The sequence below is a fragment of the Mandrillus leucophaeus genome, unplaced genomic scaffold, assembly GCF_000951045.1.
Source record: "Mandrillus leucophaeus isolate KB7577 unplaced genomic scaffold, Mleu.le_1.0 Scaffold216, whole genome shotgun sequence".
Classification (NCBI taxonomy): Eukaryota; Metazoa; Chordata; class Mammalia; order Primates; family Cercopithecidae; genus Mandrillus; species Mandrillus leucophaeus.
In genome coordinates, this window is record NW_012102210.1 from 3462770 (window position 1) to 3482577 (window position 19808).

Genomic DNA, 19808 nt, shown 5'->3' on the forward strand with positions numbered 1-19808 from the left:
TGTGTGTGTGTGTGTGTGTGTGTGTGTGTGTGTGTGTGTGTGTGTGTGTGTATGTATTAGGGGGAGTTGGGGCTCTTGTTGGGTCTGGCTGAGGAGCTGCCTCCGCGTCATGACCTGGTTCTTGTGTGCTGGCAGCTTCAGAGCAGCTGCTGCTGCTTTTTGCCAGGCCTTAGATGTGGTTAGGCTCGATTTCCTCCCGGCTGGCCTCTGGCCGGGCCGCCACCGGCTGCTTGAGGTAGGGGCTTCCGTCAGGAGAGCTGGATCCTGATCTGGGCTGCTGATCAAGAGGCTGGGGATGGGGCATGGGGAGCCTGCAGAGCAGCCTGCAGCTGTGCTTTCTGTTCACCCCCACCTGCTGCAGGGGAGCGTGTGCTGCCCAGGCAATAGCTTTACATAGGTCAGAGTTGCAGGGCTGTAGTTTGGAGTTCTGGTCCGAGAACAGCGAGTTACATAGAACTTTTAATGGGTGGGAGTTTCACGTTTGGCACCCCATCTCAACCAGGCTCATCTTCACCTTCCAGTGCGTCTCATCCCTTAGAAATTTTCTCCATTTTCTTTCTTCATTATGTGTGATCTGCCTCTGTGTGTTATAACTGCACGCAACTCTCTAACAACAGAAATAGCACAAAAAATACCCAGAAATTTTCCCTGACTGCTCCCTTCTCGTCTTGTTCACAGACATGTGTAGTTTGCAGTTTCAATTGTTTTATAGGTGTTCTATTCTTAAATCTTTTTCCCCTAAATAAAAATGAAAATACCTATGATAAATTTTGGAAACTATAAACAAGAAAGTTACTCATTCTCTATCATGCAGCGGATAAGCACTGTTAACATTTCTGTATGTTTCCCCTTGCTGTTTTGTGTGTGTACACAGGCATGCATTGTGATTGAATTGAATTGTTAAATTGGGCAATATTTTGAATCCCGTTCTTTTCCCCATTTCAAATAGTATGTAATTCCTGCATCATAAAAACCCTCTGAAAGCATTCATTTAATAAGTACATTCTCAAGTTTCACTTTTTCATTTAATACATTTAGTTTTGTTTATGCTCTTATTCTATATCATGTTAAGCAGTTGTGTACATCTACTATTTAAATACTATAAACAGGCATACATTGGAGATACTGCAGGTTCAGCTCTAAACCACTGCAATAAAGTGAATATGGCAGTACAGCTGGTCATGTGAATTTTTTGGTTTCCCAGTGCATATAAAAGTTGTGTTTACATTATATTGTAGTCTAGCAAGTGTGTGATAGTATTATGGCTAAAAAAATATGTGTACATACCTTAATTTTAAAATACTTTTTTGCCAATAAATGCTAACAAAGTAAGCATATGCTATTGAAAATGACACCAGTAAGATTTGCCCAATGTGGCTGGGCGCAGTGGCTCATGCCTGTAATCCCAGAACTTTGGGAGGCTGAGGTGGGTGGATCACCTGAAGTCAGGAATTCGAGACCAGCCTGGCCAACGTGGTGAAACCCCGTCTCTACTAAAAATACAAAAATTAACCGGGCATGGTGATGGGCGCCTGTAATCCCAGCTACTCAGGAGGCTGAGGCAGGAGAATTGCTTGAACCCAGGAGGTGGAGGTTGCAGTGAGCCGAGATTGTGCTATTGCACTTCAGCCTGGGCAACAAGAGCAACACTACATCTCAAAAAAAAAAAAAAAAAAAAAAGAGACTTGCGCAATGTGAGGTTGCCACAAACCTTAAATTTGTCATAAAGAAAAAAAATCACCCCAGTATCTGCGAAACACAATAGAATGAAGCACAATAAAACTAGGTGTGGCTGTATTACAGGTTTTTTTTTTTATGTATTACTTGAATCATACTTGACCCTAGTGTTTTATGTATGTTAAACAGATAAAGCATAATAATAAACACATGCCAGCTCCCCAAGTTAGCTGGAATATTGCCAACATCATTGAAATTACCTGGGTGTTTTCCCGCAGCCCTGTCTCCCTTCTTTACCTCCAGAGGTAACCGTTACCTTGAATTTTGTTCTTATCATTCCTTTGCTTTTTAAAGTCTTCATTATATAAGTTTGCATTCCTATACAATACATTTAATTTTGCTTGCTTGCTTGAGGTTTGTAGACTCAGTAGGACATATGTAGTCCTTGAGCCTTGATTTAAAAAAAAAAACAAAAAAAAACCCCCGTTGTCGTTTCTGCGATTCATTTATGTTCCTGTGGCTCATTCATTGACATTGCTCTGTAATATTCCATTGTCCATTCTGTAGTTTATGGACCCTTGGAAATATTTCCATGATATGGTTTTTATGAGTAATGCTGCTATGAAAATTTACGTACATGTCTCCTGATGCATATGTACAAAGCTTTCCTAGGAGTCGGATTGCAGGGCTGTAGGAGATGTGCGTGTTTGACATTGAAAGATAGCACCACAAACCTTTTCAAAGTAGTTGTTTTGTTTTGCGTTCCTGCCAGTGAGGTATAAGAAGTAGTTATTGGGGGCCGGGCGCAGTGGCTCATGCCTGTAATCCCAGCACTTTAGGAGGCTGAGGTGGGCGGATCACGAGGTCAGGAGACCAAGACCATCCTGGTTAACATGGTGAAACCCCCATCTCTACTAAAAAATACAAAAAAAAATATCAGCCGGGTGTGGTGGCAGGCACCTGTAGTCCCAGCTACTCGGGAGGCAGAGGCAGGAGAATGGCGTGACCCCAGGAGGTGGAGCTTGCAGTGAGCCGAGATCGTTCCACTGCACTCTAGCCTGGGTGACAGAGCGAGACTCCATCTCAAAAAAAAAAATAGTAGTTATTGGGGCCGAGCACAGTGGCTTGAGGTCAGGAGTTCAAAACCAGCTGGCCAACATGGTGAAATCCCATCTCTACTTAAAATACAAAAATGAGCCGGGCATGGTGGTGGGCGCCTATAATCCCAGCTACTCAGGAGGCTGACGCAAGAAAATCACTTGAGCCCGGGAGGTGGAGGTTGCAGTGAGCTGAGATCTCGCCATTGCACTCCAGCCTGGGCGACAAAGTGAGACTCCATCTCAAAAAAAGTGTGTGGTGGCTACCACCTGTAATCCCAACACTTTGGAAGGCCGAGGTGGGTGGATCCTTTGATACCAGGAGTTTGAGACTAGCCTGACAACATAATGAAACCCCTTCTCTACTAAATAAGTAAATAAATAAATAAGCAAGCAAGCTGGGTGTGATGTTGTGCGCCTATAGTCCCAACTACTTGGGAGACTGAGGTACAAGAATCATTTGAGCCCTGGAGGTGGAGGTTTCAGTGAGCCAAGATCCCACCACTGCACTCCAGTCTGGGCGACAGAGCGAGACTGTCTCAAAAAAAAAAGTTCTTGCTAAACCCCATTGGCACTTGGTATTAAACTAAAATACCCTCTCGCAGTGCTTACTATGTATCTGGTACTGTTGTAAGTGCTCTTCATATATTGTTTAATTTTCACAATAATCTTGTGAGGTAGGTACTGTTACTCATCCCCAATTTACAGGTGACAAAAGAGAGGCACAGAGAGATTAGCTAACTTGCTTATGGTCACACAGCTAGTAAGTGGTGGGGCCAAGATTCAAACTAAATGTTCTTCCTCTTCAGTCCTACGTAATAAGTATAAAATGGAATCTTCTTGTGATCTTATTTTGTATTTTTCTGATTACTGATGATATCGAGTATTTTTTCATATGTTTATTCCCTATTTTCTTTTCACGAAGAAGAAATATAAAATTTAAAATCATCTCCCTATTGTTGGGGCACTCAGGTTGTTTGTAATTCTCTACTGTTCGTGTTGAGGGAAAATCATTGGCACATGTAGCTTTTTTATGTCTTCTGTTGGCTTGTTTACTTCTGCATTTCCAGTGAAATTAAGAGTACTTAGTGGTTAAAATGGCTGTGCTTTTCCACATTGCCTTGTGATCTTGAGGCAATTACTTCCCCTCTCTGTGTTTGGTGTCCTCATCTCTGATCTCCACCTTGGAGGAGTGTCTGGTGATTAAATGAGATAAGTGAATGTGCGACAATTAGCATGATACTCCGCCTATCATAAAAGGGTTCCATCAGAGTCACGTAGAGACTTTTCCTGGTTTCTTCTCTTCTTTTCCTTTCTTCCCCGAACCCACATTAGTTGCTGTTAGGTCAGAGGACATGAACAAAGTCCTGTGCTTCTGCCAGATATGATGACCTCAGGGAATTGGGCCCATTTCAGCTTTTTCCTAAGTATCACCCCAGCCACTGAAAGATTTGCTGTATCTGCCCATTTTGTAGTAGGAAAAAAATTAGATTTCAAAATGTTTTACTGATGTGCATGTAGTAATCACATAGAACAACTGCCTCTCCCTACCTCATACAAGAATACCCTCTGCCAACATATAATGCTCTCAAGAAGTTACACATAATCCTGGAGTTGCTGTCTGCAGAGAGGGCCAGTTTGGGTATGGAGGGTGCAGACATGGGACTGGGCTAGCCAGTGTGCCATGGGCACACACTCGCTCCTGCCGAGAACAGGCAGATGTGCACATCCTCTGCAAGGGTTCCCTTAAAAATCTCTTTCTACACTCGCTGATTAGTTTTATCAATAAATCTTCCGAAGGGAGAATCCTCTTAAGGAATGAATAATTGATCAACCCTAGACAGAACATGCCATAAATACAACCCATTTGCTATTAGAGAGAGTGGGGCCATCCATTTGGTGGCAAGGAAGAAGGAACTAGCTTTGTATGGAGGTGGATTCTGAACTCTAGGACTGAGATAAAGGATGAGGCTAGAAAGAGCAGCCCCTTGAACAGCTGCTGTGGATCAGACTAGCTGAGCTGGTGGTATGTGCGGTTGGGAAAGTACTGGGTGGAGTTTATTGGCCAGCAGGGTGGGGAGCAGTCACCACTATCTTGGAGTCCCATTAGAATTCGCTTCAGGAGATTCTCCTGCAGAGAATGGGCTACTGGGCTCTGAAGGTTGACTACAGGCTAGTTCATTCTGGCCCAAAACACTTTCTTGGACATGGTTCTTCTAATATGGTGTGTAACTGCTGACGGTCAGCAAAACAGCCCTCCAGACTCTGTTCCTCTTGTAACTTCCCCTTTCTTAGAGGCCATAAGAAGGTATAACCAATGAGGACTTTGCTCTTTCAAGATAACATTCTTCATCTTCTCTCTTCCCTATTTTCCTTTAATAGAGAATTGCTGATCTGGTTTTGATGTGTTGAGAGTCAGGAAGGATTTGGAAAACCTGGTGTCATATCTGCATCCTTCACTGTGTTGCTGACTGAATGAGGTGTTTGGGGAGTGATGTTCCACACTTTTCCCGCCTTGCCTGGCATCTGGGGGGCTCTGGAGCCCCCTGGGTGGGGAGGGCAGGGTGCTGCTGCTGAATGCCTGCAGATGTCTGGAGGACCAGCTCTGGGGATTTGGTTGTCTAAGAAGGGAGTGCACTGTGGAGGAGGAGCAGGGGACCTTGTGAGCTAGCCAGGCAGGGTTCAGGGTCACCTTCAGCACAGGGCCCCCAGCCCTCTGAAGGTGGGAAATGTGTTGGGGTTGGCGATGCTGTATGCACATACGAACTCTTCATGGAGTGTAGTGAAAAGTCATGTCTCTTCTTGGATCTGAGAAGGACATTTTCTCTGCCTAAGTAACGTTTCCTGCCTCTCAGTCTCCTAGTAACAAATCCCTGCTTCCCCTAGGTGATGGGAACACACCTCCAACTTGGGGAAGACCTAGCCTGGGATGGGCATACCCCCTCTCAGTGATACTGTGAAGCAGGGAAGAAACCTGATGGGGTTGGGTGTGAGGACCCCAGTGAGGGCAGGGAAAAGGGGTTTGCACCTGGAAGTTGGCAGCAAGATGTGCAGCACCAGCACCTTGGTGGACTTCTCTGGAGGCCCCCTACAGCCTTTGCAGACCTCTACCATGTGTGCGTTGTAATGGGTGCCATAATAGCAGAGAGATCACCAACTCTGCCTAGAGCCTTCGTGGATCATCTCGAAGTATGGGGGTGATGAGGCTTGTACCAGCCAGGTCCCTGGGGAGGAAGAAGTGCCAGAGCTTTTTGAACGCCTTCTAGAGACTCCGGTGAGTTTTGAAGGTGTGGCAGATGCCTGGTTCCCTAGGAGCAAATGGTGGAGTTGACCATACACTCTTATTAAAGATCCCTAACAGAACGTGACTGTGCACGGTGACTGTAGACTCTGGGGCAGTCTGTGGTGGACAGGACTGGTCAAGGAGGACTTTCTCAGGGAGGGGTTGATTCTGTTCCTTGTCTCACTGCTAAATTTAATCACTTACCTCCATAACCACGTTTCATCCCCATCTGTCTGCTAGTGCCTTAGTTCAGGTCCTTATTGTTACTAATCTGGACAGTTGCATAGTCTCCTAACTTGTCTTTGGCTCACCAGCCTTGAACCCTGCAGGCTGTCTTCTGCAGGGTGCGTGAATGCCCCTCCTGAAATGTAAATCTGCTCTCTGTAGCATTCAGGCTGTGGTGCACACACCTGCCTCCCCTGCCTTTGCGATCAAGATACACTCAACAGCTTACCCACCTCCAAGCCTGCCAGGGCTTATGATTCTCTGCCTTTGCACATTCTATTCCTTCCATCTGGAATTCCTGCAGAATTCTTCACCTTCTTCCAAAATACCTGCCGCTCTCTCCAGCCTCTCTGAGATTTCTTTGAGATAAAACCTTCCTGGATACCCACCTGCCCAGATAGCTGTATATACTGAACCCCCGCAGGCCTCTGTAGATACTGCTTTCACAGCACTGATATGATTTAGGGCATTGACTTATAGGCCTTTTTCTTCCTTTTCATTTTAAAACTTCTTGGGGTTCCTGAAATATATAGTCTGGTCTATTGTGAGGTAACAAATCACCCCAAAACACAGTGGTATAAAACAGTAATCCTTTTGTTATGCCCAGGGGATTCTGTGGATTGGGAAGTCAGAAGTGACAACAGTGTGGGTAGCTTCTATATGTTCCTTGATATTTAGGGTCTCAGCTGGGAAGGCATAAAAGCTGGAGGTAACTTGATGACTGGGCTGGAATCCTCTAAGGGCTCCTTCACTCACACATTTGGCAAATGACGACAGCTGTTGCCTGGGACCTCAGCTGGGAATGTCAGCTGACTCCTCCATGTGGCCTCTCCACATGGCCTGGGCTTCCTCACAGCATGGTGGCTGGGCTCCAAGAGTGAGTGTCCCAAGAGAACCAGGCAGAAGCTGAATTGCCTTTTGTGATCTAGCTTTGAAAGTCATGTAGCGTCACTTCCATTGTCACAAGCCCACCCAGATTGAAGAGGAGGGAACATAGATCCCACCTCTCCGTGGGGGAAGTGTCCAAGTCACACAGTAAGAAGAGCATGTGGGATGGAGGGAATGTTGTGGCCATCTTTGGAACACACAGTCTGTCACACGTATTAAGCACTTGATGCATATGAATGGTATTCTTCAACTGAAGATTGAAGCCAGGGTGGACGACGAGGAAGAGTTATGAAGTTGGCGGCTGGAAGTCTTAAGAGAGGGTATGTTCAAGAGATCGTAGGGTGGAGAAGAGTGTGTGTGTGTGTGTGTGCGCGCGCGCGCGCGCGCGCACGTATCTGTGGTCAGGGAGGGGGCTTGGGGGTACATAGAGTTGCTTAGAGGACCCACTGTCAGGTGAGACAATTAAAACGTACACACAGAAAGACCCCGATTGGGAAGGCAGGGATGGAAAGGGAGGAGATAAAATTGAGAAACAGTTCACATTTAGAATTGTTTGGATCCAGTGACTGCACACATTGGAAGAATATAGGTAACATTTGGGTTGGGAATGTTCGTTAATGCAAAAATAGGAAAGTTGGGAAAGTTGCTGTCAGGAGGAAGAGTTCAGTTCTGTTTTAGACAAGCTGACTCTCAGTGGACTTATGGCATGGTCTAGGGGGTTGGAGCTAACTGGAGGGTAGTTGAGAAGTCCAGACAGAAAACAGACATTTAGACCAGGCATGGTGGCTCACGCCTGTAATCCCAGCATTTTGGGAGGCCGGGGCAGGAAAATTGCTTGAACTCAGCAGTTTGACAGCAGCCTGGACAACATAGCAAGACTTTGTCTCTACTAAAAATAAAATCGGCGGGGCATGGTGGTGCATACCTGTGGTCTCAGCTACTTGGGAGGCTGAGGTGGGAGAATCAGTTGAGGCTGCATTAAGCCGTGATCGCGCAGCTCCACTACATCTTGGGCAACAGAGCAAGACCCTGTCTCAAAAAAAGGAGCATCTCACAGTGATGTTTGCTGGAGCCCAGAAGGGAATGACAATCGAAGGGGAAAGTGGAGGGTTTCTGAGCTGGGACGGGTCCAAGCTGAGGCTTCGAAAGGGCTAAACTAGTCCCCATCCTCGTCTGGCATTGTCCTGCCTCCCTGCCGATAATTGCCAAATAGCTGCTTGCTTTTCTTTTCCGCATCTCCATTGATAAGAACTTGTTTCCTCTGGTTTTTAGGGGGACTGGTTTCAGTGCATTTTCTAGTATCTCTAAGTATTAAGCAAATCCCTCCCTAGATGGAACTTAAGCTTTTCTCTCTCGTTACCCATTTTCTAATTCCATCCCTTAAGGCCACTCAGAACAAGTCTCATTCTTCTCCCAAATAGTAGGCCTGCGGATGTTTAAAGACTTTCTGGAGTTGTATCTTGTTCAGAACCAAAAGGGAGCTGTTCCTCCTGTGGTTTTGAACCCTCGTGCTCGCCTTCCTCTGCGTCCAGAGGGTGCAGCCCCACAGGGAAGCCTGCGTTCAGGTGGGGACTGTCTGGGTCACAAGCAGGGCTGTCACTGCCTGTGCTGTCGTCCTGTTCAGGTCAGGTCATAGCTGTGTGTCAGACTGGGTCAAAACCCATTAGTAGACCCCGAAATCAATGTAGAAGGTTGCAACCTGCATTTAAAAATAAAGAAGAAAGATACATTAATGTATCTATTAAGTGGAAGTACTGTTTTACAAAACTTGTATATAAGTAGCTAATGGATCACAGTGTAAAATGTATTTCTTACTGTGGATTGTAGTGAAAATTTTTGAAAAAATCTGGGTTATAAGACCTTTTGAAGCTGCCACATGACATCATATTGGGTGTGCCATCAGTTGGCTCTCAGGGTTTTACCTCTTCTGATTCCTAAGACATTTTTATGGGTACCGCTGCTGCTATTGTGTGCTTCTCCCGTCTTTAATTTATTTCCACAGATGTGGCTTGGGGCCTAAGTATGAGACCCTGTTTACCCTTTTAGATTTTTTTCTCTCTGGTCTGTTGACCTTTTGGCACCTGGTTCTGTCGCTCAACATAGCTTTATCCCTTTTATTTTCAACATCTACTTATTTATTAAGTGAGCCTTCTCTATCATTATTGATAAATATGTTGAACAGGATAGTTCTAAGAACAGAGCCCTGTGGCAGACCACTAAAGACCGTTCTCCCAGTTGATACACCTCTTGTACCCTTTGAGCATGGTCATTTAACCAGTGGTGAACCAGCCCTTCCAGCCTGTAGTTCTGTGTAGCTGACCTCAAAAGGGTCATGGCAGACCTTGTGAAACTTGAACGTCCACAGCCGAAGTTGCAAAGTCAAAGGCTTACAGGGGGTTGGCAGGTAACAGAAGTGAGTGAAGTGATAATTAATTCAAGCAATTAATAAGTAATTCCTGACCCCAGCCTTGGTTTCAAGAAGGCAGTGTGGAGTGGGGAAGCTGAGGGTGAGTTGGAGTAGTTGTATTCTATGTAAGCAGGAGCCACTGCTCAGTTACAGACAAACTTGCCTGTAGAAGCATGGGCCTTCAAGAAAATCCAGGTTTCATGTGGAATTTGATTTTCGAATGTTAGCAAAACAAAAACATTAACACCATATAGGCAAGTAAAACAAACTTGTGGCAGATTTGGCCCAAAGCTCTCGGCTTTGTGACCTGTCAGCCACAGTATCTCCCCATCTGCTCTCCAATGACCCCATGACTCAAAGCACTAAGATTGTTTGGATGTTGGTAGGTTAATGGCCTTCTGTGGAACCTGACTCCTGTGGTTCTTACCCGGGCTGTTCTTAAACGCAGCAGACTGAGAGTTGGAAGGACGCTTCTCCTTTTCTTGCCTGTTGGCCCCGTCTCCTGCTGGCAGGTTTCCTCCAGCATCACTGACAGGTGTTGAGAAAGGTATCAGTGGGATCTCTTGGTTGGGAAATAGGAATTTAGAGTTTCTTAAGATCTCCCTATCCATAGTGGCTTCACTTACCTCATATCTATGTCTGCTTTTCCTTTTCTCCTCTTTTTGGTCCAAGGAGCATTTTCCTTCCCAGGGAATTCAGAGGCACAAGAGCCATCCTAGCCCTTCCTTGTTCTTATTCACACACCAAAAATAACTTTTTAAATCCCTTTTAGTTGTCTTGACCATTTTGGGGAAGCCTCCACTCATGTAGCATTAGTCTTCCTGACACTGTTTTTGTAAATCTGTGCTACTCTCGGTTAGTTTCTTCTTGGTTATGCATGCTCCTTCTATCTTCCTACATAAGCATGTAAGATTTGACCACTTCAGATTGTATAGCCTTGTTAGCCACATTAGTTTAGGCTTCTAAGAAAGAAGAGTGTGCTGGGTGATCCGCCACATTCCTAGACTTCTGAAAGGTAGTCTTCCACTGGGGTCAGGGAAAAACTGATACACTCTGTGGCCAGTAGGGATGGCAGGCTTTTCATTTACCTGAGTGTTACTGCTCCAGCTGTGGGCAGGAAGCACAGGAGTCATGGAGATTTGGACCCTGCCTGGCAGGAGCCACCATCTAGTGGGGGAGGGAGGCAGCTGCTTGAACAAATAACAGTAGTGGCATGTGATAAGTGCTAATGAAGGTGCCCTGGGAACCCGGGGAAGGAGCCACAGATAATTCTGTGAAGTAGGTAGGGGAAGAGGTGACACTGAGCTGATGCTTGAAGGATAAGCCAGAGAGGCCACTCTAAGAGGCTGAGAAGGTCATTCCAGGCAATGAGAACTGCGTGTACAAAGCCTGGTGACGTCAGAGAACATGGCCTGTTAGAAAAGCATGAGGGTCTTTTGTGGCCAGAATGGAGGCAAGGGTGAGGATGAGGCAGGAACTGCTGGCCGGAACCTCTGCTAATCTCCCACAGAACTCATCCCAAACCCTAGTTTCCCACCACACTTAGGAGCCCGTGATGGCCTTGTCTGACAGTCTTAGGACTGGCATCATTTTAGCCACCTACTTAAAACACTTTGAGGCCAGACACAGTATCTCACACCTATAATCCCAACACTTTAGGAGGCTAAGGCCAGAGCATCATTTGAGGCCAGAAGTTAGAGATCAGCCTGGGCAACATAGCAAGACTCAAGCTCTTAAAAAAAAAAAAAAAAATTAGCTGAGCGTGGTACATGCATCAACTCCCAGCTACTTGATAGGCTGAGGTGGGAGGATCACCTGAGTCCAGGAGTTCAAGGCTACAGTGAACTATGATCACGCCACTGAACTCCAGCCTGGGTGAGAGTGTGTCTCTAAAATAAAAAAAACATTTTGTGTTATACTTGAGGGACTGATTTCTTATTTAGCTTTTTATTTTCACAGAATTTAAAAATTTATAGAAAAATAGCAGGGATCATACTTGGGACTCACATACCCCAAATGTGTAGGTTTTGCCTCATGTATTTACCATTTTGTTTATAGAGACATATTTTTCCATATGTATATCGTTTTTTTTCCTGAATCATTTGAGATTGAGTACACAGTGTTCCTCAACTTATGACTGAGTCATGTCCCAATAAACTAATCATAAATTGAAAGTATTGTAAGTCAAAAATGGGCATTTTATAGACATGATGGGATGCTAAAACACAGAACACAATATCCGGAAAACCCTGACAGCATGGAGCATTGTGGAGCCTCAGTTGTTTACCTTGGTGATTGCATGGTTGACCGGGGGCTCTGGGTTGCTGCCACTGCCCAGCATCGCTAAAGTATTGCTAGCCTCAGAAAAGATCAAAATTCAAAGTATGGTTTCTATTGAATGCCTGTTGCAAAGTCAGAATCTTAAGTGGAACCATCGTAAGTTGGGGACTGTCTGTACTGTCCCTTTACTCCTAAATACTTCAGTATGTGTATCCTGAGAACAAGGGCTTTCTGTTACATAACCCATCGTCTAATGATCCAAGTCAAGATTAGGAATGACAGAATATTATCTTATCCACGTCCATATTCACATTTCATGACTTGTCCCAAGTAAAACTAGTGTATTTTTCCCCAGTCTAAGGTCTAACCCATGAACATGCATTTAGCTGTTCTTTTTGAGGGAAGAGATTGTTTTTCTTGACTTTGAAACTTTTTGTAGAGAACAATCCAGGTACTTTCTAGATCACCCTTCAATTTGGGTTTATCTGATGTGTCCTTGTGATTAGATTCAGGTTATACATTTTGGCAGGAGTTCTATGTGAGTGGTGTTAAGTCTTCCGCAGTGTCTTACATCAAGAGGCACATGGTGGTGTTTTGTCTCAGTATTGGTGATGATGGTAACTTTGGTCATTTGGATTAAGGTGGTGTCTGTCTACCAGATCTCTCCACTACAGTTACTATTGTAATTATGTAATTTTAGAGGAGATGCTTTGAGACCATGCATACATACATCCTGTACCTCACCATGCTTTCACCTGCTGCCACTGATGACTCTCTAAATCCATCAGTCCTTCTATGTTTTCTCTTAGCATTCTACAGTAAGAAAGAGCTTTCCTTTCCTAAGGGATGGGTCTGCAAACTCAATTTCACATCTTTGTATTCACTTTTCACTTGCTGGGCCAGGTCCTCCTGGCCCTCTTGCTCTCATCCTTCCCCCTTTGGTGTGCTTTTGGGGATATGAGGTATATAGTGCTGGTTCTTGTGCTCAGGGAGAGGCCTGAATCCTTCTCTAAGCAGCAACTTGCTTGTCTTTGGCAGGACTGACCGGGCATGGGGCTAAATGCATGCTGTGTCAGATCATCGGCGTTTCCCTCAGGCCTGGGGCTGTGTGTGGGAATGTGGTCTGTTGCCAGCTTTCTGTGCTCGGCCTGGGCTTAAGTGAGGACAGTTTTAGGGGGAGAAAAGAACTGTGGGTTCCCACTAGGAAGCCGTGGCTGACCCATGGTCCAGGCTGAATTTGTTAATCAAAGCTCCTCTTTCCCTACCCCTACGAACCCACACTTCACGCTTAGAGCACGTGTGTACACACAGGCTTGGCTGGATTTCTTTCCATCTTGGCAAAACAAAATAAAGTCCTAGTGTGATTTTGATCATTGTGAATTAAGGACTTTTTTGTGTGTCTCTGGTTTTAGGAGAGCCTCATTCGTGTGATTGATCTGAGGCTCCAAAAGTTTCTGAACAACATTAAGAATGTCACATTAGGATCTTCTCTTTAAAAATATCTTAAAGATCTTCTTTTTATTTCTGCTGGTGAAGCTCGCTAGGGAACCAAAGACATGGGAAGATGAATTGGAGGCTCAAGAAGTACCAGAGAGAGGATTTGCAAGAAAAGTTGGGGGTCAGATGTGCACCTGAGTGGTATGAAGCAGGGAAATGCTTTTCAAATAGTGTGGTTCATTTTTTTCCTTTTTCCCCCTTCTTTCTCTCTTTAGACAGGCTCAGAGCTCAGCCCAGTTGATGGACCTGTTCCAGGTCAGATGGACTCAGGGCCAGTGTACCATGGGGACTCACGGCAGCTAAGCGCCTCAGGGGTGCCGGTCAATGGTGCTAGAGAGCCCGCTGGACCCAGTCTGCTGGGGACTGGGGGTCCTTGGCGGGTAGACCAAAAGCCCGACTGGGAGGCTGCCCCAGGCCCAGCTCATACTGCTCGCCTGGAAGATGCCCACGATCTGGTGGCCTTTTCGGCTGTGGCCGAAGCTGTGTCCTCTTATGGGGCCCTTAGCACCCGGCTCTATGAAACCTTCAACCGTGAGATGAGTCGTGAGGCTGGGAACAACAGCAGGGGATCCCGGCCAGGGCCCGAGGGCTGCTCTGCTGGCAGCGAAGACCTTGACACACTGCAGACGGCCCTGGCCCTCGCGCGGCATGGTATGAAACCACCCAACTGCAACTGCGATGGCCCAGAATGCCCTGACTACCTCGAGTGGCTGGAGGGGAAGATCAAGTCTGTGGTCATGGAAGGAGGGGAGGAGCGGCCCAGGCTCCCAGGGCCTCTGCCTCCTGGTGAGGCCGGTCTCCCAGCACCAAGCACCAGGCCACTCCTCAGCTCAGAGGTGCCCCAGATCTCTCCCCAAGAGGGTCTGCCCCTGTCCCAGAGTGCCCTGAGCATCGCCAAGGAAAAAAACATCAGCTTGCAGACCGCCATTGCCATCGAGGCCCTCACACAGCTCTCCTCCGCCCTCCCGCAGCCTTCTCATTCCACCCCCCAGGCTTCTTGCCCCCTTCCTGAGGCCTTGTCACCTCCTGCCCCTTTCAGATCTCCCCAGTCTTACCTCCGGGCTCCCTCATGGCCTGTGGTTCCTCCTGAAGAGCACTCATCTTTTGCTCCTGATAGCTCTGCCTTCCCTCCAGCAACTCCTCGAACTGAGTTCCCTGAAGTCTGGGGCACTGACACCCCTCCAGCAACGCCCCGGAGCTCCTGGCCCATGCCTCGCCCAAGCCACGACCCCATGGCTGAACTGGAGCAGTTGTTGGGCAGCGCCAGTGATTACATCCAGTCAGTATTCAAGCGGCCTGAGGCCCTGCCTACCAAGCCCAAGGTCAAGGTAGAGGCACCCTCTTCCTCCCCAGCCCTGGCCCCATCCCCTGTGCTTCAGAGGGAGGCTCCCACGCCATCCTCGGAGCCCGACACCCACCAGAAGGCCCAGACCGCCCTGCAGCAGCACCTCCATCACAAGCGCAGCCTCTTCCTAGAACAGGCTCACGACACCTCCTTCCCTGCTCCTTCGGAGCCTTCTGCTCCTGGCTGGTGGCCCCCACCAAGCTCACCTGCCCCACGGCTTCCAGACAGACCACCCAAGGAGAAGAAGAAGAAGCTCCCAACACCAGCTGGAGGTCCCGTGGGAACAGAGAAAGCTGCCCCTGGGATCAAGCCCAGTGTCCGAAAGCCCATTCAGATCAAGAAGTCCAGGCCCCGGGAAGCACAGCCACTCTTCCCGCCTGTCCGGCAGATTGTCCTGGAAGGGCTCAGGTCCCCGGCCTCCCAGGAAGTACAGGCTCATCCACCGGCCCCTCTACCTGCCTCACAGGGCTCTGCTGTGCCCCTGCCCCCAGAACCTTCTCTTGCGCTATTTGCACCTAGTCCCTCCAGGGACAGCCTGCTGCCCCCTACTCAGGAAATGAGGTCCCCCAGCCCCATGACAACCTTGCAGCCAGGCTCCACCGGCCCTCTTCCCCCTGCCGATGACAAGCTGGAAGAGCTCATCCGGCAGTTTGAGGCTGAATTTGGAGATAGCTTTGGGCTTCCCGGCCCCCCTTCTGTGCCCATTCAGGACCCCGAGAACCAGCAAACATGTCTCCCAGCCCCTGAGAGCCCCTTTGCTACCCGTTCCCCCAAGCAAATCAAGATTGAGTCTTCAGGGGCTGTGACTGTGCTCTCAACAACCTGCTTCCATTCAGAGGAGGGAGGCCAGGAGGCCACACCCACCAAGGCAGAGAACCCACTCACACCCACCCTCAGTGGCTTCTTGGAGTCACCTCTTAAGTACCTGGACACACCCACCAAGAGTCTGCTGGACACACCTGCCAAGAGAGCCCAGGCCGAGTTCCCCACCTGCGATTGCGTCGGTAAGTCCGCCTGGGTGTCAGGAAAAGGCAGAGAAACGGCTGTGGCCTGGTAAGCTAGGGATTTCTAGGCTCTGCTTTCATTTGGCAAACATTTATTGTTTGCCAACTGCGACACTGGGTTCTGGGAACATAGAAATGAGCTCATAGCCTAGTGGAAAAGACATTGAAAGAAATTGACCTGATACTGTTGGTGTATGCCACGTCGGTTGAGATGGGCAAGGGGCTTTAATACACAAATGGAGTTGAAGGCATAATAGAGGCCTTCCTGTAGGAGGTAGTACTTGTGCCGAGCCCTACAGAGCCATCAGGTAGAAAGAACACATTCTAGGAAGAGGGAGTAGCTTGGGCAACAGCTTAGTGGCTGTGAGGGAGTGGAACTTACTTGGACTATACTTGGTTCAGGCAGGAGCAAAAGGGTTTGGGTATATGTGGGGATGAACAAAAGGTGGCTTGGTGGGTGGGAAGGATGGTCAGGGTCCAGATTGTGCAGGGCCCAGGGAGCCACAGCCAAGAGTTTGACTTGACCCCACAGGTAATAGTGAGCTCCTGAGGATTTTAAAGCAAGGAATGCCCTGTCACCTCATGCTTTTGAAAGACTTCTGGCTTATGGTGGGTAGGGAAGCTTGAGGGCACTGAGGAGGCATAGCTGTAGGAAAGGTGTTGTCATGAGCCAGGCAAGAAATGACAAGGGCCTGGCCTGAAAGAGCCGGTGGCAGTGGGAGGGGTTGGAAGGTCTCCAGAGGAAGGCTTGTGGGAGGAGGGAATGAGATACTGCAGGTCTCTGCCTGGGGTGGTGGTGTTCACTGAGAACTCAGACTGGGAGGACGGGAAGTGAGTTCCCATTGGACAAACCACATCTGAAGTGGCCAGGAGACCAGGTCAGGGTCTGAGTTACACGTTTGGACGTAGTTAGCCTGCAAGTCATGGTTGAAGCTGTGCCTGCATAAGAACGCGTTGAGGAGTTGAGTCCACTTCTAAGCCTTGTCTTCTGGAATCAGAGCAGGGTGCAGTGCCTCTGAGGACCACTCCGCTCTAAGCATACTGTCTCTGGGAGGTCCTAGACGCAGGGGCAAGCTCCAGGTCCACTCGGCCCCCATGCTCTGTTTATGGAGTGTTCTGTAAAAGCTATGTGCGTTTCAGATGTTGACAGAAAACACGGTGATGCTGGCGATGAGCATATTGAATTCTTGAGATTTTATGATACACAGACGGGTCTTGGGGAAAAGGCTGTCTTCCCTACTTGTGAAAAATACGTAAATATCAAATAAGTCATGGACTTGCTGGGGTGTTGTCTCCTGGTCAGTGAGGAGAGCTGGGCTGTTCCGCCTGCTCCAGCTATCCCTCCCCAACTCCTGGGGTATGAGGCAGAGGGGTGGGTGACAAGGAGCCATGTGCAGAACAAGGAAAAGCTGGCCCCAGGGCTCTTATCTGGGGGTGGACAGGTATGCTGCCAGGCACTCACAGACATGCTCCAAGATGGTGGTTCCCACTGGCCCTGTCCATTCTTAGATATGACTAATAATGACATGACTGGGCCCAGCGCGGTGGCTTATGCCTGTAATCCCAGTACTTTGGGAGGCCGAGGCAAGTGGATCACGAGGTCAGGAGATCGAGACCATCCTGGCTAGCATGGTGAAACCCCGTCTCTACTAAAAATACAAAAAATTAGCCGGGTGGGTAGTGGGCACCTGTAGTCCCAGCTACTTGGGAGGCTGAGACAGGAGAATGGTGTGAACCCAGGAGGCGGAGCTTGCAGTGAGCCGAGATTGTGCCACTGCACTCCAGCCTGGGAGGCAGAGCAAGACTCTGTCTCAGAAAAAAATAATAATAATAATAATGACATGACTTTGAGGGCCCTCTTATTTACCAGCATATGGGGGAAACTTGTTTTGATCATGGGGTCCGCCTACCCTTTTTCCATGCGTGTATGTGTGTGTCCCATCCGCCTGTGTTTAGCACCTCATTTCTCCTTCTGCAACGTGGGAAATATCCTTACCTAGTGTTTTAAGACATAGTTGATCCTTAGTCAAGATTTTAATTGTTGAATTTAATTACATGGATATTATGTGTGGTCAAACTAGTTTTTAAATTTGCATCCCAACTCCACTTACTGGCTGGGAGTGCTTGGGCACTTTACATAACCCATCACAGTTTCTGCTTCCTCATATGTAGAATGAAAACGATAATAGTACGTGCCTCACCGGGACTGTTGTGAGGATTAAATTCATTACTATGTGTTTAGTAATGAGTTTAACACTTAGTGTTGTGTTGGCACAAGAGTGTCAGTTGTTATCAAGCCTATCAAGTCCAGTAGGGCAAGAAAAATAAAACCATACCTTTGTAAAGGAAAAAATAGTTGACTGTTCCTTTATTTATCATATATTAATTACCTAGCCATGTATAACTGCCAATAAGCATAAAATTAAGAGAAATGGTTCATCACTAAAGGACTTTATGGTTTACTTTTTTTTTTTTTTTTTTAGGCAGGGTCTCACTCTGTTGCTGGGGCTGGAATGCAGTGGCATGATCTCTGCTCACTGCAGCCTCCACTTCCTGGGCTCAAGCAATCCTCCCACCTCAGTCTCCCGAGTAGCTGGAATTACAGGTGCATGCCACCATACTTGGCTAATTTTTAAAAATTTTTTGTAGAGACGAGGTCTCACTGTATTGCCCAGGCTTGTCTCAAACTTCTGGGCTCAAGCAGTCCTGTCATCTCAGCCTCCCAAAGTGCTGGGATTATAGTTGTGAACCACTGCGTCTAGCCTATGGTTTACTTAAGGAAAAAAAAAAAATAGACAATAAAATATTTAGACACCCACTCAACCAGTGTGTGCCGAGTGCCTTTTGCCTCTGAGGCCCATGCTGCTGTATGGAAGTGGCTGCATCGCAGGAGTACCCTGTAGCACAGACTTGGTTGTCATCATGGGAGGTCATGTTTTATCTAGGAAACTCTTGTTTAGAGCTGGGTTTTGAAAACTGTCGTGAACACAGATGGGGAGAGGCAGAAAGGCTTTCCAGACTGAGGAGTGCATAAGCACAGTCTTGGCATAAGGAGCAAGCTTGCAGGATGGGATGTTGCAAGGGTGACCTGAAATCTCTGTTCTCCTGCATTCCTCAGATGAGGAGCCCCCACCAGAGAGGATACATCTTCGCTTGTAGGCAGTTGCAGGCATCTGTCAGCATCAGAGAAACCAGACCTCCAGAAACTGGGAGCTAACAACACTTTGTATTGTTAAATTAGAGGAAAATACTTACGTGAAACAAATTTGAACGATCATCTCAGTTAAGTTTTAAAAAATGGAAAAAAGACTAGAAGGAAATATATCAACAGTGGATTGTCTCTATGATTGGGATATGGATGACCTTTCCCTCATGTGTTTTCTGAATTTTCTACAATGAAATTTGTATTTTATAACCCAGAAATATTTGTGAAAGTGCACACTCGCAATAGCATGGAAGGTGGATTGGTGGAGGGTGATAACCCTGTGGTAGGAGACCCATTAGGAAGCTGCTGAGAGTAAAAGTGTTTATGAAGCACCTGCTCAGGTCTAGGCACCCTGCCAAGTACTTTATAGTCACCACCTCACTTAATCCTCATAGCAGCTCTGTGAGGTAAGTACTGTCAGTGACTCCATTTTAGCCGTGAGGAAACAGATTAAGTAATTTACCAAGGTCATACAAACTAGTGAAAGTGAGATATGAACCTAGGCAGTTGGACTCTTAACCACCATGTCATATTGTGTTTGAAATTAGTCAGCTGGGAAACAGGTCCTCACTAAAACAGTGGTAGTAGAATGAAGAGAGGCAACGAAGAGATTTGCTCTGAAAATTTCTGGAGGGCCTGAGGTTCGTGTTAGGAGAACCCATTCTGTTTTCCAGAATTGTCTGGCCACATGCTTCTCACTCTGTTGCCCATGCTGGTATGATCTTGGCTCACTGCAACCTCTGCCTCCTGGGTTCAAGCAGTTCTCATGCCTCGACCTCCTGAGTAACTGGGATTACAGGCACCCGCCACCATGCCTGGGTAACTTCTCGTATTTTAGTAGAGACAGGGTTTCATGGTGTTGCCCAGGCTAGTCTCAAACTCCTGAGCTCAGGCAGTTCA

General features: G+C 47.3%; 1 protein-coding gene across 1 annotated transcript in view; it reads left to right on the forward strand.

The window, feature by feature from the left end:
• The window catches only part of TET3 (tet methylcytosine dioxygenase 3), a 117623-nt gene that overhangs the window by 47014 nt on the left and 50801 nt on the right, over positions 1 to 19808 (forward strand). Inside the window, exon 2 of the mRNA XM_011980703.1 lies at positions 13570 to 15703. Within this exon, the coding sequence (XP_011836093.1) occupies positions 13570 to 15703 (2134 nt within the window). The remainder of the gene's footprint in view (positions 1 to 13569; positions 15704 to 19808) is intronic.